The 22825-nt window shown below is 50.1% G+C and overlaps 1 protein-coding gene across 4 annotated transcripts; it reads right to left on the bottom strand.

Moving 5' to 3' along the window:
• Positions 1 to 1833: 1833 nt before the first annotated feature.
• On the bottom strand, positions 1834 to 20871 carry DNPEP (aspartyl aminopeptidase). Of its 4 annotated transcripts, none has more exons than XM_047873157.1 (16): positions 20682 to 20871; positions 12759 to 12806; positions 11756 to 11849; positions 11581 to 11669; positions 11346 to 11459; positions 10993 to 11118; positions 10658 to 10788; positions 10321 to 10396; positions 10106 to 10213; positions 9284 to 9361; positions 8006 to 8089; positions 6828 to 6988; positions 6410 to 6449; positions 6204 to 6305; positions 2273 to 2440; positions 1834 to 1966 (listed from the first exon to the last, which is right to left on the bottom strand). In XM_047873157.1, the coding sequence occupies exons 1-16, from the start codon at positions 20745 to 20747 to the stop codon at positions 1916 to 1918; spliced, it is 1536 nt and encodes a 511-aa protein (XP_047729113.1). In that variant the 5' UTR covers positions 20748 to 20871; the 3' UTR covers positions 1834 to 1915. The 4 variants fall into 4 exon arrangements, with proteins under 4 accessions (XP_047729113.1, XP_047729115.1, XP_047729114.1 ...); XM_047873159.1 differs by having other exon boundaries at positions 20756 to 20868; XM_047873158.1 differs by lacking the exons at positions 12759 to 12806; positions 20682 to 20871 and adding an exon at positions 12469 to 12550.
• Positions 20872 to 22825: the final 1954 nt, after the last annotated feature.

Here is a 22825-nt window from a genome sequence, read left to right as displayed (position 1 = left end):
TTGATAAACTCTCTTATTAATTCAAATAAATAATATAGCTTTTGAATTTTCTATGTAACAAATCATATCAAAAGGAACTTTACTCCTCCCCTTTCAGTGTTTCCTTTATCCTTTGTCTTCACCATATCACCCAAACTAAGGACTAACAGTACAGTGTTAACTAAAAATGGAAAACCAAGCACCCTTGTCTTATTCTCCCTCTCCAAGGAATACTGTTTAGGCTCTCCCAGCAGCAGACCTGAGACCAGGATCCAAGTGCAAGGAGTTTATTTGGAAGGTGGAGGTAAACACTGGCAGGGGCGTGGAGGTGTGAGACAAGGAAGGGAGGGTGGATGATAAAGGCGTGTGTTATCAAACTTAATTCTGGCGCTTGGTTCTGCTGCAGAGTCCCACGCTACCCATGTCCAAGTGATCTCCCAGGATGTGAGGGAGCTGGAGTTTTCTTCTAGCCTTGGCCTTCTGGTTGGAGCTGTTCTGGGGTGGGGAGAATTCATTCCCTGGCACTTCCAAAGGTCATGAATGGAAAACTGTAGTCGAGCAGCAAAAGCCAGCCTCCAGGCAAAGAAGTGTAGCTGTGAGCAGTTGGAAGTTGGGACAAGTCTACTGAAGTGATCAAAGTGAGGGACAGAGGGGGGGATGCTAACGGTGTCTTCTACCAACGCCTTCCGTGTTTTACTATGACAAACAGCACTGGCAGTCCCCATAGGAGAGCAGCAGCTGCCTAAGTCCAGAACACGTTCTCCAAAAAACACCCAGTTCATCCAAAAGAAGGAAATAAAAATACTCGTATCTGGGGGCGCCTGGGTGGCCCAGTCGGTTAAGCGTCCGACTCTTGATTCAGGTCATGATCTCAGTTTCTTGAGTATGAGCTCCATGTGGGGCTCTGCACTGACAGCACAGAACCTGCTTAGGATTCCCTCTGACCCTCCCCTGCTCACACTGTCTCTCTGAAAAAAACTTAAAAAAAAACAACACAACCAAACTACTTGTATTTCACAGTTACAGCATACTGAGAAAATACTAGACTTCGGTGATAAAGGGCTGCCACCTGGTCTCAGCGATTCTGAGATCCTATGATCACATCAACACCAGGGAACTCAGTTCCAAAGCAGTGTTCTACCGTCAACCCGGCCTCCAAAGGACTGGGCTCAGCCAGTGAGAGGCTTGTAATGGTGACCGTGCCACATGCCAGGGTCTGTCACCAGCACACTTAGCGCTAACAAATACGACTGCTGGCGCTTAGGAAAAAAGCCACAAGATAGGCAAACTTAAGACAAAGAAGGGGAATGAACAAATACAAGGAAAGGAGCAGGACGAGGAAGAGGAGGAAGAGGAAGAAGAGGAAGAAAAAGAGGAAAAAAGGAAACAGGAAAAGAGAGGAGAGATAAATGATGGAGGGAAATTACTAACTAGAGGAAAAACATTGAATAATAAGAGATTGATTATAAAAATTCATAAGAGGCTGAGAGGGGCGGGGAGGGGGACAGCCTGGGCTGCCCAGGGCAGCTCTGGGGTCCCATGCTGAGCGTGGAGCCCCCACAGCACGGAGATGGGCTCCTGGACTCTTCCGGTAATGGAAGACCATTGAGGCTGCTTCCCAGAAGGGAGGAGTAGGGATGGGAGAAAAACCTTCCAATTGTGGACCCACCTACCTGTCACCCACTTCAGGCACGGGCTTAAGGAAAAGAGATTCGAGATCAGGCCTCCAGCTCCCAGGAGCTGCGCCCCCACCCCCACCTGCCCCCTACCTCCCCCTCTGTTCTGGTTCTAGTGGTTCAAGCCAGATTCAACTCCCACCCCTCCAGCCTCCAAATGAGCACAACAGAATGCATCTGAGTGAAAAATCCACTTTAATAATCCAGCTTCAGCTCAGCTGACAACTTCTCAAGTGCAAGAGAAGTCTTTCCAAGAGGCCTCAATCCACTAAGAGGTTACGGCTCAGAGAAGGGAACAGCTCAAAGAAGCCCTAAAACGGAGAGCAACAAGGGATTTGGAATCAGTGCAGACCAGATGGGGGGGCCCTGCTCCCACCAACACAGGCCCAGCCAGAGAGACACAGGTCCTTGACCCACACATGACAACTGCCCCAGTCTTCCCACCTCTCGTCCCCACTCTATCCTCTCATTATCTTCTGGGGGCTGATCGGGGCCCCTGTGTCTCAAGAAGAATGGGCACCCTTCCTTTCCTACAGGGTAGCATGGAGCCCCAGCAACCAATCCAGGCACCAGAGGAGGAGCCCAGCCACCATGATGATGGATGAGGTGGGAGTCACCTTGAAGAGGGTGAGGGTCTGGAGCACTCCTGAGGTGCAGGCGGTCTCCCGGATGGAGTGCATGGCCAGCTGGGGGCTGCCTAAATCCAGTACTCGTAGCCCCAGCCGAGAAGCCAAGATAGGTCCAATGGTGGTTCCGCAGGGAGAGTCATTCCGCACCATGAGATCCTGCGGAGAGGAGGACAGGTTCATGAACAACAGGTAGTGTCTGCTCATTAAGCCCAAACAGGAAGTCATCTTAGAACTGCAGGACTGAAGGGGGCCTGGCAGAGGGCCCACTTCTGCCCCCTCAGAGAGTAGATGTGACCAGAATAAAGATAGCCTACATTAAATGGCAAGCCCAAAGGGCAGTATATTCTGAATTGGTCCTACTCTCTCCATCTGAACTACTGCCACCCTAATTCCAGCCACCTTCCCTCCCATTAAGATTCCTTCCTCCACATAGCAGGCAGGGGAATTAAAAAAACAAAATGTACCCTTTATATCAACCTCTTGCTTAGCACACACTCACTTCCTGTACCCATACACACACAAAGAACAATCACTCTGTAGTTTTAGTGTTTTTAGAAATATTGCTATTGGCATTCTGAATTTCTTTACATTCTGATAAAATTAAATTAAATAAGAAGGGGCACGTGGTCGGTTCGGTCGGTTAAACATCCGACTTTGGCTCAGGTCATGCATGATCTCATGGTTTGTGAGTTCGAGCCCCGCATCAGGCTGTCTGCTGTGAGCAGAGCCTGTTTCTGATCCTCTGTTCCCCCCTCTTCTCTCTGCCCCTTCCCTGCTCACACTTTCTCTCTCAAAAATAAACAAACATTTAAAAAAAATAAATAAGTAAATAAGAAAATCATAGTATGTTCAAAATTAAGATTTTTAGTATAAGGGAAAACAGGATTATAAAATCAGATAAATTAAGCAGTAACTATTACTTCTTACATAAGTATAGTATTCATGGTTTGCAAAAAATATGTATATTTTTCTAACTATGTCTACAGAAATGACCCCAAAGCACCGCCCCGCCCCCCCCCCCCCCCCACTTCCTCAAGAACAATGGACACTCATGGTGCCAGACAATGGTCTCTAAAACCATCATCCATGTCTGGGGAGAGAAATGAACAAGATGAGCCTGCAATTTCTTGTTATGCAAAAAGTAAGACAACTTTCGAGAGTCCTGTCAAAGGACACATGTCAACAGGGTTCCCACTGGTCAAAGTTATGATAATCTGAGGGTGAAAGTAAATGGCTACAGGGGCGCCTGGGTGGCTCGGTCGGTTAAGCGTCTGACTTCGGCTCAGGTCATGATCTCACGGTCCGTGAGTTCGAGCCCCGCGTTGGGCTCTGTGCTGACTGCTCAGAGCCTGGAGCCTGTTTTAGATTCTGTGTCTCCCTCTCTCTCTGCCCCTCCCCTGTTCACGCTCTGTCTCTCTCTGTCTCAAAAATAAACGTTAAAAAAATTTTGAAAAAAAAAAAAAGAAAGTAAATGGCTACAGTGCTTCGGGTCACAACGAACCAATGAAACCCTTGATTTAATGACAGAAATGGAAAAGGAAAAAAGCCCCTTATCTGTCACCACGTAAGGTGGCTATTAACACAGCTTGTCTTGAAAACTGATTAGTAAAGGGAAAGAATTAGCATTTATCCTGTCTTTCCACCAGAAACCCTATTGCATGACAACCAAATAGCCCTGGCTGACGGGGAGAAAAGTTCTGCTTCCCAGAACAGCAGCTAATCTATGCAGAAGGGACTATGCGTAGAAAAGGGATGAATTGGGGGAATGAATTTAGTGACTTCAGCAAGGATTATTGACATCATGTGTCTAGTTGTTAGGGAACTCATCACTTGCACAGGGTACTGTCCAGCCAAAGGAGGAAAACCCCCATATGACAGAGGGGAAGGAGGGCACCCCAACGCATTGCATCACTAAGGGCGGGGCGCCCAGATAACACAAGTATGATGCAACATGAGGAACCCACCAGTCGTGACTTCTGGCTAAAAATGTGTCATCTGCTAAGCCTTTAGGTATGAATTCCAATCAACAGGAAATGCAGGACCTACAGGCACCAGCTAAACACCACCAAGAGGAAGCAATCAGACAAATTCAGCAAGTGGGAAATCCTGTGGGATGATGAGCCTTGTTTCTTCAACAAGTCAATATTTTATTTTTTTAAGTCAATGCTATTTTAAAAGGGGGGTGGTGAGGGCTGCACTACGTTATGAGACATTTAAGCAACATATCAACCAGACATAATGCGGTCCTGAACTGGATACTAAGGTGGGACAGATGTCTGTAAAGAATATTTGGGGGAAAGGTGCCAGGGTGGCTCAATTGGTTAAGTCTCCGACTTCAGCTCAGGTCATGATCTCATGAGTTTGTGAGTCTGAGCCCTACATCGGGCTCTGCACTGACAGTGGGGAGCCTGCTTGGGAGTCTCTCTCTGCCCCTCCCCCACTTGAGCTCCCTCTCTCTCTCTCAAAACAAAGAATATTTTGGGGATAACTAGGGAAAACTGAAAATGATCTGGAGGTGACTGGCTGGTTCAGTTGGTAGAGCATGTGACTCTTTATCTTGGGGTCATGAATTTATTATTTTTTTAATTAAAAATTTTTTAGTGTTTTTTTATTTATTTTTGAGAGACAGAACATGAGCAAGGGAGGGGCAGAGAGAGAGGAAGACACAGAGTCTGAAGCAGGCTCCAGGCTCTGAACTCTTAGCACAGATCTTGAAGTGGGGCTCGAACTCACGAACCGTGAGATCATGACCTGAGCTGAGGTCAGACGCTTAACCGATTGAGCCACCCAGGGGCCCCTTGGGGTCGTGAATTTAAGCACACTGGGTGTAAAGCTTACTTTTAAAAAAATGATCTGTGCATTAGACACAAATTTATTGAAACAAAAATTTACTGAAATGAAAAGGTAAAGAATACGGAGTGAAGAGAAAACAAGAAATATACCCAATACGATTCCATTTTGTAAAAAAATATGTATTAAGTATACGCACAGAAAAAAATCTGGAAGAATATACACAAATCTCTGTGGATTAACATTTTGTTTCTTTTTGTATTTCCTAATTTTCTGAAGGACACATGTCCTGCTTCTGCTGTAAGTTATTAAAGAAAATTCCTCCAATGTCGTCTCACTGCCTTAGAAGAAAATGCAAACCCCCTTCCATGGCCTAGAAGGCCCTATAAAGCTGGCCTGGGAGGCCTCTCTCCCTGCCACTCTGGCTCTCACCCCAGCTCTATCACTGGGGCTCTGTCTCTTCCTGACAGACCAAGCTCGCTCCTGTCCCCGCCTCCCCCCAGGGCCTTTGCACTCATTCCCTTTGGCTGGGATGCTCTTCCTGCAGACTCACCCACGCCTCTTTCTGGTAGTTAAGTCCCAGCTCAAAGTGTCACCTCCTCAAAGAGGCTTCCCTAAGAGTGGAACTACTCAGGTCTACAGGGGACAGGGTGGGGCTGTGCGGCAGAGAGAGCCCTGAGCCGGGAGACAGGATGCCAGGGTCCTAGTTCTGAGTCACCAGGACCTGCTCGCTGCTTGTCACTGGATCACCTGGGCCCCAGTTCCTTAACTCTCTGCTTCTACCTATTTCTGTCGAGATGGGCCACTGCTGAGGCAAGACTGCCGAGGCCGTTAGAGTTCCAGTCTCCCCAGCCCTGAACTTGCCTTATGGAAGCCCCCAGGGTATGTCAGAGAGACACAGGCTCAGAGAAATGAGGAGACTGGCCCTCAGCGGCAGGACCAGCCCCACAGCAGAGCCAGCACTCATCCCAGCTCCACCTGCATCCAAAACCCACTCTTCTCACTCGACTGGAAGCCCATCCACTACAGGTCGGCTACCAGGCCCCCCTCCACTGGGGGGGCCCATCTGCTTATGTCCCCCAACCCCACTCCCTCCCATCACATCTTCCCAGGCAGGGCCCGGCCTCACCTGCAGGGGCACCCCAACATTACTGGCCACCTCTCGGATCAGGGCCTCTGAAACTGCATTCGAGGCGTAGCGCTGCTTGCTGTTGACCTTGATCACCGGGCCCTGGAGAGAGGGACACCAGGAAATGAGGGCGAGCCACACACGAGTGACGGGCCCAGAACCAGCCAGGCCTCCCAAGTCCCTAAGGAGAAACAGGACTACCTCACCTTGTGGAATAAGGGCCGGTGGTTCTCCTCATGCTTGTCCCTGCAAGAGGCAGATTAAGGGCCAGGGATGGCAAACAGGAAGTGGGCCTGGCATCACCACCACCTACCCCGTGGAAACATCACTAATGCATCCCAGCATTCTTCCCCACCCAGCCCGGCAGGACCTAGGAGGCATGTCAGTGTTCCAGGCGGCCTCTGGCAACAGAGGGAAAGAAGTTCACAGAGTCTCTTCAACGTACCTGGGAGGGGCATCACATGACTTTGGCCAGTTTGGGCCTTGGAGCAGTCAAGAGGAAGCCGCCACTGACCTTTCCGCCAGAAGGAGGAAGGAGGGGAAGGGGGAGGGGCTGGGGCCCAGCGTTAGGTTACCCGCGAGCCGCCAGCTGTGAGGACTACGAGCCTGGCCCGGCGGACTCACAGGTAGTTGGGGTGCACGGCGTGGGCCATGTCTGCGCTGATCATGTAGGACTTGGGGATGGCTTCCTCGAAGGCCGTCAGGTGCTGGGATGAGGCCGAGATCCGGCGCAGCACCAGCTCTGTCAGCAGTGACTGTGCCCCCTGGGCGCTCTCGGACCCCACCTGGTGAGAGCAGAGACTGGCTTTGGGATCGGGGGCCTGAGGCAGAAGCCAAGGAGAGGGGCCCAACACCCAGACTGGCCCGGGACCCAACTGATTCAGTGGCTGAGGACTGTGGGATGTTGTCAGCAACGTCCCCAACACCGTGCCACCGAAAACCTGACGGTGGGCTGGGGCCAAACTAACCCTGAGTCGTCTCTGGGGCAGCGACAGCACTTTCTGCGGGCTTCCTACATTGCCCCCACCCCCTTCTTCCTTCCCCTGACCCTCAGGTCTGGGCCTCCTCACAGATGCCCTCTCACACTGGCCAATCTTCTTTTATGCACGTGACAGAGGCGGCTAACTACCCGTGCTAGCTTGTACAACAGAACACCCAAACTGCAGCTAAGCATACAACTACTCAGGTAGAGAGGACATTCCCAGCTTCCCCTGCAGCTAAACGTGGCCGTGCCAAGTCCCATGAACACAGACAGTGAGGAACGGCACCTTTGGGTGGTGCCTTAAATGAGCGTACACTCTCCCCCTGCCCTTTCCTCTCCTCCTAACTCAGTACAGACACGATGGCAGGAGCTAGGACAGCCACCCTGGATCCTGAGATGGAAGCCGAGTGCTCAGAATGGCAGAGACCTGTCCTGAACTGCTCACTCTGACCCGTGCAATTATGTGCGAGAGAACAACCCATCTGTTCAGGCTCTGTTGCGTTGTCTAAGACTGCACCTGACACAGGCACGCAGAGTAAAGGACCCGCCATGTGCTGAGCCCTGGGACTAACAGATGAAAGGGCAGGGTCCCTGTCCTCGAGACGCTCACCATGTGGCACACACAGAGACAGAGGAGGTATGGTCTCACTACTGAAGGCAGATATATGCTGAGCCAGGGGGACCAGGCGCTAAGAGAGCACAGGCAGTATCTTCCCACCTTTGTGGCTTCCGGAATAGCCCTGGCTTACGGTGGGTACCTGGCACGAGCTGGCTGCAGAAAGCTTCACAGAGGGGACCCTCCACAGAACCCTCTATGTACCTCTTCGTTGTCGTAGAGAGCAATCATGCGCACGTGGGGCTCCGCGGCCAGAGAGGCAGGAGATGCGCAGGAGTCGATCAAAGCCTGTTTGGGGGGCGGGGGGGGGTATCAAGAGCATCCTCCTCATCCCCCCTTCTTCCATAACCCTCCCCACCAACACCTCGGAGGTTCACACTCCCCGCCTGCCTTCTGTCATCACGGCCGGAGGGAAGTGGGCTGGGGCTTTCACAGGCTTTCATCTCTTGGGGCGCTGCCCAGCATGCGGGAGACCTTTTCAACTGGGCTGGGAGAACCACCCTTTGGGTGTTCTCCTCCCCTACCTTCCTATGCAAAAGGCAGGAGGATGAATAAGCTGGAGGGGAAGAGCTGAGAATCCTGGAAAGTCAAAAGAACCACACAGAGCGTGTAAACTAATTGGCCTCAGTGAAAAGATCAAGGTCCAAAGAGGTGACCAGGTGACCCGGACTCCATCGAGGTGATGCAGCTGGCTGGCTGCAGAAGCTAATACAGGTCCCAGGTCTGGCTCTGGTCTCAAGTTACAGCCCAAAGCCTGTCTCCAAGAACAGGATGGGGAGGGAGGGAGAGGTATGACAATGGACAGGGCAAGAGGAAAGAAAGAAATAGAACTGACAGGCACCTGGGTGGCTCAGTCGTTAACCATCTGACTTTGGCTCAGGTCATGATCTCACAGTTTGTGAGTTTGAGTCCCACATCGGGTGAGCACAAGTCCTGCTTCGGGTGAGCCCTGCTTCTCTCTCTCTCCCCCTGTCTCTCTCTGCCTCTTGTGGGATTCTCTTTCTCTCTCTCTGCCCCTTGCTCACTTGTACCCTCTTTCCCTCTCTCTCTCAAAAAAAAAAGGAAATAGAACTAACTAGGGTAGAAAGGTGGGGACATCAAGGTGACTGGGAAGAAGACAGACTGCCCCACTGAGATCCCAAGGCACAGACAGAAGGCTGGGTGGGCCTCAGCCTGGAGGGCAGGGGGAACAGAGGGAGGCGGACGACATTGCCTTATGAGATGCTAAGGCCTCTCCCTTGGAGCAGAGGCTGACGCAGGGGAGAAGCAGACGGAGCAGGGCGAGGAGGAGACACCATGGTGCCCTGGCCGGCCTCTCAGCCTTCCCTCGCCTCAGCCCCTGCCCATGGCCCAGCCAGCACCAGTAGACCGGGGAGGTGGCCGGTGGCCCTCTTCTGACCTGCTAGGACCTGAGGCAGTCCTCCCCACCCCCACTGCTGCTCCTCCTGGTGATGTGCTGCCTGGGGTGCCGCCGCCACTCACCTGCAGGGCACAGAAGCAGCTGTGCAGATTGTCCAGCCGAGGGGCAAAGATGAACTCCTCGTAGGCACCGCCCAGGACCTAGAAATACAGGACAGTCAGCCTGCCCTTCGACCCCTCACCCCAACTCACCTGCTTCTCCCTGCTCCCCAATGCCTGAGTGTGAGCGAGCCTCCCTGGCTCTGTGCGCGGCCCCTCCCTGCCCCCTGGCTTAGGGCACTGTGATCTGCCGCGTAGGGCTGAGTGGACGAAGGGGAACAGGGCCGGGCAGGAGCTGAGGGATGGGAGGGTGATGTCTATGGTCCCTACCAGTTCCTGTGGGACTAGAAAAGGGAGACGCTGAATGGTCACAAGGCAAGCTAAGGAAATAAACAAGAGACCAGCCCGGAAACAGTGCACATTCAAACAGGCCCAAACATCCAAAGACTTCACAATCTCCTACTGTGGGCAACTCAGAGGGGCACGAGGGCAGGCTCCAGAGAAAGGGGTGGGGGGGCACAGCCAGGCCTTCTGCCCTCAGAGGTGTTGGGCCGGTATGGGTCAAAGTACAAGTGACCACCTGCAGCAGAAACCCCTAAGGAGCGTGTGGAAGGACTGATTTCCAGGCCCCACCGCAGACGTCCAGGTAGGCAGTTCTGGAGCAGGAAAGTGCCCTTTTGAGAACCACTGGCCTGGAGGCAGAGGGGCATGATGACTACTGGAAAGAACAGGGATGAGATGGGAGTAACTGGGGGACCGGCCGACGCGGTGAGTGCTTCAGGGCGCACAGAGGCAGGCTAGGATCCCGGCGATCCCCACCCATGAGTTCCGGCAACCGTTCCTCACCGCAGGCTGGGTGTCAGCAAGGCAGAGCTCCATCTCCAAGATATCCTCGGGGCACAGTCCCAGATGGGCACAGAGAAGGGACATGAGGACCGAGTGGTGCCGGTCATCCTGCAGGGCAAAAGGATGTTAGGAGAAGGTCTGCTCTTCCCCTCCTCCCCCTTCTCAGAGAATCAGTCCCTGCCCTACTCCTCCCCATGAGCAGGGGACTCTCTTACCGCAGCACTGAGAGGTCCAGGCTCAGGAGTCCCCTTCTCCAGCTCCTCCTGAACGGCTGTGGCAAGAATGGGGACTCTGTGTGGAGTCACAAGAGGGAAGTGTGGGGAGGGCTGGAGGCATGGCATCCCTGAGCTCCAGCATCTCCCAGTGGGAACTGCCCTTGCCCTGATTCTCAGCTTGCTTTCCAAGTGGCAGAGCAACGAGGGACCTCAGATAGCATCAGCTGGGTCCCAACAGTAGAACCTGGCTGTGGCCACCATTAGGTAGGTCGTGGTGTCCTAGATCCCACCGGGCCCCTTCCCTCACCTGGTGCCACAGCCCTCGCACCAGACTCACAAGTGCATCTCCATGTTGGGCCCGAAGTTCTCGTTGACATTTCGCTGCAGATGGATGGCCAGGTGTGGGATGCGGAGAATGGGCCGGTCCACGTGCACCAGGCGCTGCTCCAGGCGGCCCGAGGTAGGACACTGTGGCCCACCAGGCCAGGTCAGCCCAGGGCACCTCCCAATCACCGTTGGTTAAAACCCCAGACTGACCAACATGGTCCTCAGACCAGACTGCCCCGCCACCCCTTCCCTGGGGGGCTCTCCACAGGTACCCTAAGGGAAGGTCACAGTCAATCTTCAGGCAGCTGAAGGTGAGAACCTCCCAGGTCCCACCCCAGTTCCCACCTTGACAATGACTCGTCCGGCCAAGGTCAGGTCCCGGTCAAACCAGGTGCTCCAGATCCCGCCACCATAGGTCTCCACACCAACCTGCTGGAATCCCACCTGGCTGCGGCGGGACCGCCGTTTCACCTGCGTGTGAAGGTGGGGAAGTGAGAGAAGGCTGGACGACATGATGTGGAGAGGAGACAGACTGATCGAGAGCTAGTTAACACAGAGCAAATACTGCTGCAGAGAAGGGCCCAAAGTGTGGAGGAAGGGGGCGACAAGTTTCAGGAATAGACTCCCCAATCTGTACCTCTCCACTTCCTTTTGACCTGTCCCCCCCCACCCCCGCCCCCGCAGCCCCAGTTCCTCACCCGCAGGCAGGGGCTGTCCGTGTGGGCCCCAATGAGGCTGAAACCGTTGCCAGGAACATACTGGCCTCCCACAGCAAAAGCGATGATGGTGGAGGAGTTCCTGGTCAGGAAGTACTGGGGGGGGGGGGGGTGAAGGGGTGCGGAGATTGAGTTGGATTAGCTAGCCAGCTGGCACAAAGGACTTTGAGCCCCAGCCTAGGAACATGCTTCTCTGCCCCCACCCCACCCCAAGTACCTTGCTCTCTGGCTTGATATCCCAGCTCTCCGTCTCTTTGAGTTCATGGAAGCCAGCCTGGAGGAGGCGGCTGCGGCACTCAGCCACAGCTATAGCGAAAGAAGGCTTTCAGAGCGATGGAAGCGGGTAAGGGGGCATACCGGCCCCACCCTCCTCCCCTGTCCTGGTCACTTACCGTGGAAAGGAGAAGGGCTCCGGTTCACGAACTTGAGGAGTTCCCGGGCCGCGGCCTGCACCGCCTCTTTGCGGGCTCTGCCGGTCATGACCACCTAGGGGAGGGGAGGTGCTCAGACTCCTAACGGGGTTTGGGACCCTACAGTTATATCATCCAGGCCCCGGGAACCACCTCCTTCCCCAGCCCCATTCTCCCTAAGTGACCGCTGCGAGGTTCAGACCTCTGCTTCCGCCCCTTTCGCTACGGACAGACGCAGATGCCGGGCCAAACCTCTCTCAGCAGAAAGCTCCAGCCCTCCAGCCAAAGTATCACAACCCCAAGGGTGCTCCCCGCCCAGCTCCTCCCAGACGGCCCGCCCCCAATACGAGCTTTAGCCCGGCCCCCTAAATCCTACCCCCACGTGCCCGCCCACCGGGGAAATCCCGGTCGGTTCCAAGCTCTCAGCTCCCAAACGGGCCCCTAAACTCCGGGCGGGCCTGCACCAAGGAGCCAAAGCCCTATTCTCCGGGGAATACCACCCCCCCGTCCCCTCCACCCCCACAGTCTATAGCAGGCCACCCTTTTCCAACCCCAGGAAGACCAGGTCACGGAAGCCGGGCTTTCGGTTTCGCTTTGGGTCGGGCACGGCCCTCACCTCAGAGCGCTGCTGACCTCAGTCCCGAACGGGATCGGAGGGGATCTGAGCTGCAGCTGGGCGGGCCGGAGCCACCTACCTGCATAACCCGACGCGTGGGCCGGCGTCCGCTAGCCTGGCTCCGGCTCTCTGCCCGCCCCGCCCCTCGCTAGCCCCCGCCTCCGGGCCCGCCCCTGCCGCGCCGTTTGCTCTGCCGCGCCGTTTGCTCCGCCCCGAGATAGGCCGCGCCGCCAGCCCCGCCCCGCCGTCCGCGGTGGGGGCGGGGGCCCTCTGCTGCCCGGGAGGTGCTAGAGCAGCCTCCGAGTCACGCGCCTCGTCGCCTGTCCCAGGTCAGAGAATCTGCGAAAAAACTCGCCCCTGCCGGCTCACCTGGTCCGACGAGTACGGTACAAAGTGCTCTCTCTCACCGCAGGCACCCTTGTGGTAATAAAAGCAACAGGGCTAGTGTTCATGGAGCGTTCACGATAAGCTTTAGCTTTCCAGTAAGGCTTAACGTGTTACCTCGTTTAATCTTCACAACTGCTTCGTCAACTTTGTACTTCTACTGTCCCCATTTTACACATGAACGAAACGAAATACGGAGGCAAGTACCCTGTCCAGGGCAGTAAATGGCGGAGGTGGGGTTTGAGCCCAATTAATTTGATTCCAGGGGCCTGGAGCAAGCTACTCTCCGATCGTTTCTCGGCCTTTTTCTATGCACTTTGGTGAGTGTAACGTTACATGGCAAGTCCCCTGAGGCCCAGGGAAGTTAATGACTTGGCCTAAGATCACACAACTGTTTGGATGCGTCTGGAATGACTCATACCTGCACTCTTTCCACTTCTTAAGAGGACAGAATAAACTCCATATGTTCTTGGAGGCAATCCCAGTTTTCACATGTCAAGAGTGGTAAACCACAATTTAAAAAACCAAGGTGCCCACCTAGTCATAGATTCTGATCAGGACTGTTGGTGGCCCCTAGGTACAAAACAGGGCCCAGCACTCAGCGGTGTTAACACTCTAGGGATTACAGGTGAGCAAGCTGCCCTTTATATACTGGGGTAGGAATGGGCCAGGGGAGTGGTCAGAAAGGCCCCGCAGCCTTCAATTCACAGAAGTAGGTATTGCGGGGGAGTGTTCAAGAATATACAGGGGGTGGGGTAAATTCATGGCATTCCCTGTTTACTGAAATGTATAGTTTTTGTGCTGAGAGTGTCATGGAAAGAACATTCTTTTCCTCTGAGAGCCAGAGGCTGGTTAGTGGGGGACACATTCGCGGACAGTGACAAGAAATGAAACGGGTGCAATGTATAAGGGAAGGAAATTTAACAAAAAATTTTTAATGCTCTTCTGAGTACAAAAAAAAAAAAAGTACATGCTAATGTGAGAAATTCAAATAACACCAAAATGGGTAACTTAGAAAGTGAAAGTAAACATTTTGATAAATTGAACATCTATTCTTGATAAAAAACAAAACAAAACAAAACAAATGAAATCCTCTTAAGAAACCAGAAAGAGGCGGGCGCCTGCGGGGCGTTGGGCGTCTGAGTTCCCCTCAGGTCATGATCTCGAGGGCGGGTCCGTGGGTTCGAGCCCCGCCTCCGGCTCTAGGCTGACAGCTCAGAGCCTGGAGCCTGGTTTGGATCCTGGTATTGTGTGTCTCCTTCTCTCTCTGCCCCTCCACTGCTTGTGCTCTGTCTCTCTCTCTCAAAAATAAATAAGCTTAAAAAAAAGAAAGAAAGAAACCAGAAAGGAAGGATAAAGACTATCTACCAGAAATCTACAGTAGAAATTAGTGGGGAAATACAGAAGTGCTCCTGTTCAAGTCAGAAGTAAGACACTGGTGAGCTATTACTGCTGGCAGTCAACGTGGATCTGCAGTGAGAGCCAGTGCCACAAAGCAAAATAAACAACTATAAATATGGAAAAGTAAATTTTCTCGTTATTTATAGATTACTTGATTACCTAGAACCTCCAAGAAAATAAGCTGATAAGCTATTTGAACGGGTAGCAGGAGTGACCTGATTTTGAAAATCATCAGCTTTCCTGTGCAATAATCAACTAGAAAATATACTAGTAAGACGGTCCTATTTACAAGAACAAGAAATACTATTAAATTCCTAAGAATGAGTATGAGATACTCAGTCTCACTGTAATCTGGGAAATGCAAGCTAAAAATGAGGTGCCATTTTTGATTTGGCATATTAGCAAAAGTGAAAAGAACTGGTAAAGTCAAGTGTTGGAGAAGACTTGGGGTAACGCATGCCTTTATACCCAATTTCTGTGGTGTAAACTCTCCCAGCAGCTCGTTCCAAGCTGCCAGCATGAACTGAATGTGGAGTTAGGAAGAGATGCACAAAAGCAGGGCATTGTATAGATTTGTACCATACAGATATAATGGACATAAATAAACTCAAGAGCATACATTGAGGGGTGCCTGGCTAGGTCCGTCAGAGGAGCATGTGTCTCTTGATCTTGGGGTCGTGAGTTCAAGCCCCATGTTGGGTGTAGAGATTGCTTACATAAATAAATAAACTTCAAAAAAGGAGCACAGATTGATAATAAAATAGCAAAGAAGGTGATGATTTTTGTGTATTTATTATATGTTTGCAATATAATTTATTAAGAGTGCATAATTGAATTTTTTTTAATGATTTCTATGTTTAACGGCAGGATCACAAAATTCCTGGACATTTGATAATCATTTCTCATGAGCTGATCCAAGTCAGCTCTAGCACACAACTTCTCTCAGACTCTATGTCTTTGTTCCTCACAGTGTGATTTTTGACCAGCAGCATCTACAATTCTAGGGAACTTTCTAGAAATGCAGAATGACAGGGCTCACCCCAAACCTATCAAATCATAATCTGCATGATAACAAGATCCCTAGCTAATCTGTATGCGAATTCAAGTTTGAGACACGTTGTTTTAAACCACTGTGTGGTAGTAAAAAGCAATGAGGTCAGGGGTGCCTGGGTGGCTCAGTCGGTTACGTGCCCGACTTCGGCTCAGGTCATGATCTCATGATTCGTGGGTTCGAGCCCCGCATCGGGCTCTGTGCTGACAGCTCTGTGCTGACAGCCTGGAGCCTGTTTCTTATTCTGTGTCTCCCTCTCTCTCTGCCCCTCCCCAGCTCATGCTGTCTGTCTCTGTCTCTCAAAAATAAATAAATGTAAAAAAATAAAAAATTTAAAAAAGCAATGAGGTCATGCTTGTCATGTATTATCATAGAAAAAATTTCTGAATATACTGAATGAAAAAAAGGCGATTTCCAGAACAACACTTACACGGCAAGAGCATTTAGGTAAAATTCACATAATGAGCTAAATGTCTAGATTTTATATGCATATACATGTAAGTGCGTGGAAACAGGTTTGGAGGGAGAATGGAATGGCATTAGTTAGGAAATGGGAGGGTCAAGGGGGGGACCTTAGCGATCCAAAAAAAGTTTCTGAGAATCATTCTTGCCCTCAGCCTGCTGAGAAAATCTTCCTGACTAGTCCTTAGCTGATGTTTACAATGCTACCATCATTCATTTCTGTTTGGCTGAACAACTTTTATCTTACTTTATTATTTTTTAAAATGTTTATTTATTTTTGAGAGAGAGAGAGAGAGAGAGAGAGAGAGAGCATGAGCAGCGGAGGAGCAGAGAGAATGGGAGACACAAAATCTGAAGCAGGCTCTGACAGCTGACAGACAGCTGACAGCTCAGAGCCTGACCCGGGGCTTGAACCCACCAATGAAGTGGTCATGACCTGAGTCCCACGAACGAAGAGGTCATGACTTGAGCCCAAGTCAGATGCTTAACCGACTAAGCCACCCAGATGCCCCATTGGCTGAACAACTTTTAACGAGCAAATACCTGGAAGTTATCATAGCAATTAGTCACACACACTTCAACGTGTGTCCATTGGTTATATGTATCCTTTCTGACCCCTCTGTTTGTGAGAGAGCTTTCTAAGTAGTAATTGTCACATAATTGTTTGAGATACAGAAGACCAAAGCAATGTAAGGGAGAAAAGGCGTGGGGTGTGTGTGTGTGTGTGTGTGTGTGTGTGTGTGTGTCTGTACTGTCCCTGTCTGCTAAAATGATCTTGATTTCCTGATTCTAAGACAGACCTGGGTGTCTCATTGATATCTTGGTTGTTAAAATGTATGAATAATTTGCTTCTGGGCATAATGATAGGAGCATACATAGGACACAGTACAATATGTCCTCTCACAGTGTTGTTGGAAGGACATTTTCATTTCCAGCACAAGTCTTCTGCTCAAGTTCTTTTTTCCATGCAAGACTCAATGGATTAAGAACCACAAATCCCAGGATGCCTTGAGGTGAGTCGCTTCGGTAAGATTGAAATTTTCAACCAAGTACGAGGGAGGCTTTAAAAAGTATTTTGTATGGTTAAAAGAATGCAGCACCTCTATAGGTACTGATAGGGAACAATTTCCAAGATATACTAAGGGAAAAAACAAGGTGCAGAATAGCAGTTATGGTATGTTCTGTTTGTGTATAAACACACACACACATACACGCCTTTTTATATGTTTAAAAGCAGTCACAAGAAAATAGTGACTCTGGGAAAGAGAAATTTTGGCTAAGGGTCTGTGGTAGGAGGAATGTTTCTTTTTTCCTATAAGTCCTTTTGTATGTTTTGAATTTTTTTCTACATACACATATTACCCACTTTTAAGACAAAATAAGTAAATTTAAAAAACAGATGGAAAGATGATCTTTAAGTACTTTTTGTGACCATATTGTTTTCTTCTGTACCCTGATTGAGTTAGTGAGCAATTTGTTAGTTAACACTTAACCCTAAAATCTTCAGTTTAAAAATGCCCATGTAATTGCCTCTGTGGCTCAGTCGGTTAAGCATCTGACTTTGGCTCAGGTCATGATCTCACAGTCTGTGAGTTCAAGCCCCGTGTCGGGCTCTGTGCTGACAGCTCAGAGCATGGAGCCTGCTTCAGATTCTGTCTCCTTCTCTCTCCTCACCTCCCCCACTCACACTCTGTCTCTCTCTCTCTCAAATATAAATAAACATTAAAAAAAATTTTAAATACCCATGTAAAACTGTATTACTTCTTTTTATTTTTAAAAAATTTTTAATGTTTATTTTCGAGAGAGAGTGAGACAGCGTGAATGGGGAAGGGCCAGAGAGAGGGAGACACGGAATCTGAAGCAGGTTCCAGGCTCTGAGGTCAGCACAGAGCCCGACGCGGGGCTGGAACCACGAACCGTGAGAACATGACCTGAGCTGAGGTCGGACACCCAACCGACTGAGCCACCCAGGCGCCCCTGTATTACTTCTGATATAGAAATTGTGTCTACATTTGGAAGGAGGTATGGATAGAATGTTTCTTTTGATGTTGATGATATTTAAACAAAAAATAGGGGCAACTGGGTGGCTCGGTTGGTTTAAGTGTCCTAAGCATCTGACTCCTGATCTCGGCTCAGGTCATGATCTCACATGTGATCATGTTGAGTTTGAGCCCCACATCGGGTTCCAGCATAATTCACTCAGTTGTCTTAATCATGCCTGTGCCCTGCCACTGCATTTGCTTACTTGCCTGGCAAACACCCAGCCCTGACTGCACCGAGATCACCTGCTCCATGTCTGCATCTGGCACCTTGTAGAGATACAATAAATACCCAATGAATGAGATTTTAAAAAAATTATTCATTGTTAAAATTGGCCCCCAGAGAATACTCCCCAGCATTTAAAAGGAACAAAGTATTGAAAACTGCAACAACTTGATTGGATCTCATGGATGTTATGCTAAGCGGGGGAAAAAAATGACCAAATTATAGGCATGGAGAGGGAATTAGTGGTTGCTACGGGACAGGCGTGATTCTAAAGGGGTAGCACAAGGAACATCTTTGTGGTGGCACAATGGTCCCGTATCTTGATTAGGGCAGTGGTTGCATGCCTCTACACATGTGATAAAATGAGGGTTGCCAGCTAACATACAGGACACCCAATTAAATTTGCATTTCAGATAAAGAATAATTTCTTAGTATAAGTATGTCCCAAATGTTGCATGGGATATACTTACACTAAAAAAAAAATTAACCGAGTATTCTTTATCTTTATTTGTCAAATCTGGCACTCCTAGGTAATAGGGCATAGAAATATACACACACCTTTTGCCAATGTCACTTGCCTGATTGTGATATTATCCTGTCGTTATGTGAGATGTGACCATTGAGGGAAGTGGGTTAAAGGTACACAGGCCCTCTCTGTACTATTTTAGCAACCTCCTGTGAATGATAATTATTTCAAAATTAAAAAGTTTTTTAAATGGCCCTCGAAAGAAAACCAACGGCTCTTGTGGGTAATAAAAACAGAGCTAGAGGAAGCACAGGCTATTAACCAGCCAAGAAGTTTTATGGAGCATTGTAAAACTGGCACTTCACAAAGGTCTTAAGATGTATCCCCTTTCAAATGTCAATGATCTCATGTAGTTATTGACGGTATAACAAAGTGGTTGTGCACGGGGGCTTGGGATTACACATACCTGGGTTTAAGTTCTGGCCCCTCCATTGATTAGCTGTGAGCCTTGTTTCCCTGAAGTACTGGAACCAGCTCACACCCCTATGTCTTTCCAACTCCACATTCAGTGACATCGGGCTGGTAGCTTGAAACCAACCCGGGAGTATTTACACTACCAAGATTGACAAACACTATGAATCAGGGCTTTTTTTTGTTTTGTTTTGTTTGTTTCAAAGAGCTTATTAACCATTTACCATCATACCATAGACTTTGAGCCTCAGTTTACGCATCTGTAAAATGTGGAAAGACATCCGTAATGACTGCCTGATGTCAGGAAGAGTAAATGAGATCCTTAAATGAGACCCATCATGTTATGAGGGCTAAACAGTGCCTGTAGGGTGCTTATCATTAAGTGTGTCAAATCGGCAGTGAACACTATATGTTACTATTTGTTCTTGTTTCTTTCATATTAAGCTGTGAGCAACTTGAGGGCACGGTTATGCCTTCCTTATCTTGATATCTTTAGCCACGGGCTCAGGGCCTGAAACACAGCAAGTGCTAAATAAATGTTTGCTAAATTAAGGAGTAAATGGCATATAATAGCGACTCAAGTTTCTATACCTCCAGAAAACGTGCATTTTATCAGAGGCTTTTTGGGGCACACTTCTTGATCTTGAAACATGGAGATGTTCAGGCCCCGCGGCAGGCTTGCAGGGAGGGTTGGGGAGCACCCAACCAGGATGATGTCTGCTTTTGCAGGCCCGGCTCTGGCCACCAAGGCAGCGATCCTGGCATATACCCCCAGGTGACAGGGACAGGCTCTCACCTCTCCTTCCTCCCGGAGCCAAGATGGGGCATTTCTGGCTCTGAGCCTGTCTGACTAGAGGTCATTTAATCCTCGCTGGATTTGTCCTGTTTATTTTAGTGAACAGGGCTGTTTACTTTCTGTTTGTATTTCTAGGGGTGGCTTGCTCATTTTGCTTCCCTTTTATTTACTTTTTGCAAGCACTTGGGTTTGAGTAAATATGTCTATAAAGTTCCAGGGACTGGGTTATTCTGTGTCTGGTATTTTAATAGCTTTTAAACAGTGTCTGCTCAGGTAAGCATTTTATAGATGGATCGAAAAGATAGAGAATTCTTTTCTCAGTGGCCTCTGATTCCTTCCAAGCTGACAGCCAGCCACTAGCAGCCTATGAATCATGGCTTCTCATCAGTAATAAAAATATCAAAACCAACACCCATCTTGGACGGAGAAACTGACCCAGGCTGGTCAGCTGGACTGGGGAACTATAGTAGGTATTTAAACACCAGGGCAGTGCTTAGGGTAAAAATTACCTAGGGTGTTTTTGAAAATGCAGATTCATGAGCCCTATCCTCGAGAACTCTGCTTTGGAAGGTTTGGGCTGAGGCTCAGGAATGTGTGTTTTTATCTCGTGCTGCAAATTCTATCCTTAGATCACCCTGAGAAACACAGTTCAGATTCTCAAAAATACTGCGGCCGACGGGGGAGCTGCCCTTAAGCTCAGTGCCTTGTGGGCCCACACAGAGAGAAACTGGGGGACCAGACAGGGATGTTTGTAATGATCCCATCAACAATTAGCACCCGCCGCCTCCAAAGCTAGCCAGGAGAGGACGAGGAGTATTATTCTGATAAGCCTCTTGCTCAAGGTCTAATTTGTCAGCAACTCGAGGGCAGGGGCCATATCTCCCACATCTTATCACCCCCCACAATGCCTAGGACAATGCTCGGCTTACAGGTTGGCGATCTGCTCTGGCTGGGACTCTCCCACCCAAGACAGACCTAGAAGGCAGGCCTGGTTACCTCAGGGTAGCTTGGGAGCCAGTTGTTGGCAATGGACGAGGCAGAGAGGCTGATCGCCATGGTCATCTGCTCACCTCCTCCTGAGCCGGGTCTGGTCGTCAGAGGCTGGATAGAGACCTGGGGAGGGGCGGGGGGCAGCGGGAGTCCCTACTGCCTCTTCTGCCAGCTCCTCCCCTCGCCTCTGCCCCTCTGCAGCAATTCACTGGGTCCTCAGTCCCTGTCCGCATAGGGCCCATTGTGACATCATCAATGCAGGTTGAAACAGTAATGCCCTCACAGCGCCAAGCCTCAGGCTAGCCAAGAGCGCCCGATGTCTAAACAATGACTCCTGACCTGGGCATGGGAGGGTCCTGCGTCCCAAGAAGCTACAAACAGACTTTCTTCTCTGCTTGAGGGATTCCGCTCTCATTCTCTCTCTGGGCCCCTTTGTTTCCCTTCCCAGGTCAGTGTGCTTAATTATTTCATTTTCACGTGTTTACTTGTTTATCCCATTTCCCGACCAGAAAGTCAGCTCCAGGAGGGCATGGCCCACAGCTGCTTTTCACTGCTGAATCCCTGGTGCTCAGCGTAGTGCCTGATACATAGCAAATACTCAACAAACACTTTGGGGGTGCACGAATGCATGAATGAGAGGCTTCGCTGGCTCCAGCCATCCGTCCATTTATTCACTCGACAGGCACGCTTTGTACATCTGTCGCGGATCTGGCTCTTGTCAACCCAAATAACTCCTTTTCTGCCCCAAGGAGCTCCCAGCCTGGTGGTGGGATGCTGGAGACGCATCCTTTGTGCAACACGCCCTGACAAGGGCTATAACCAAGGTCTGCGGAGATGGGGTTGCAGGCAGGATCACGCTGTGGCAATGACAGGCACTTAAGCCAGAGAAATGGTATATGGTCTGGCAGGATTTCCCCAGCCTGAGTCAGGGGGCCCTAACTGCCCTGAGGCGTCTGCCTCTGCCTCTGCCTCTGCTGACAACCACGGCTGCTTGTTTCTGCTAATATTGCAGCAGGGTGCATCTATAGAAGCGATCTATAAAACACCATTTACAGCCATAACTAAACCACAAAAATCAATCCCCAACGCTCACTCCCATCAACAAACATGCTTGGAGGGCCCCTCCTGAGGAGGGGGGGCGCACAGCTTTAACGTGCCACAGGAGATACAGGGATGAATGAAGTGAAAGCTCTGACCCAGGGGGCTTCTAATCTCCCTGGGGAGACAGGACATGTGGGGAGGGGTGATTAGCCACACGTAATGAAAGTGTGTATGCACGACCCTGTAGAGTAGCCACCAGCCACGTGTGGCTGCTGACCTCTTGAAGTGGGGCTAGTCTGAATTGAGAGATGCTACACATAGAAAGCAATATACTCATCAGCTTATGAAAAAATATATAATCTCAATTTTAAAATATTGATTACATGTTGAAACGGTAACATTTTGGAAGAGCTGGGTTAAAATACTATATTATTAAAATTAATCTCACCTGTTTCTTTTACTTTTTATTTATTTAAAAACATTTTTTTAAAAGGGGTGCCTGGGTGGCTCAGTCAGTTGAGCATCTGACTCTTGATTTCGGCTCAGGCCGTGATCCCAGGGTCGTGGGATCAAGCCCCGCGTGGGGCTCCGCGCTAAGTGCGGAGCCTGCTTGGGATTCTCTCTCTCTCTCTCTAATATAAATACAATGAAAAGAAATTAGAAACATGTTTTTAATGTTTATTTATTGTAAGTGACGGAGAGAGTGCAAGCAGGGGAAGGGGCAGAGAGAGAGGGAGAGAGAGGGTCCCAAGCAAGCTCCGTGCTGTCAGTGTGGAGCCGGACATGGGGCTTGATCTCACGACTGTGAGATCATGACCCGAACCAATAGCGAGTGGGTGCTCAACTGACTGAGCCATCCAGGCGCTCCTCTTACATTTTAAAAACGTGGCTGCGGGGCGCCTGGGTGGCGCAGTCGGTTAAGCGTCCGACTTCAGCCAGGTCACGATCTCGCGGTCCGTGAGTTCGAGCCCCGCGTCGGGCTCTGGGCTGATGGCTCGGAGCCTGGAGCCTGTTTCCGATTCTGTGTCTCCCTCTCTCTCTGCCCCTCCCCCGTTCATGCTCTGTCTCTCTCTGTCCCCCAAAAATAAATAAACGTTGAAAAAAAAATT

The sequence above is a fragment of the Prionailurus viverrinus genome, chromosome C1 (genome assembly GCF_022837055.1).
Source record: "Prionailurus viverrinus isolate Anna chromosome C1, UM_Priviv_1.0, whole genome shotgun sequence".
NCBI lineage: Eukaryota > Metazoa > Chordata > Mammalia > Carnivora > Felidae > Prionailurus > Prionailurus viverrinus.
This window is presented reverse-complemented; position numbering and strand designations above follow the sequence as displayed.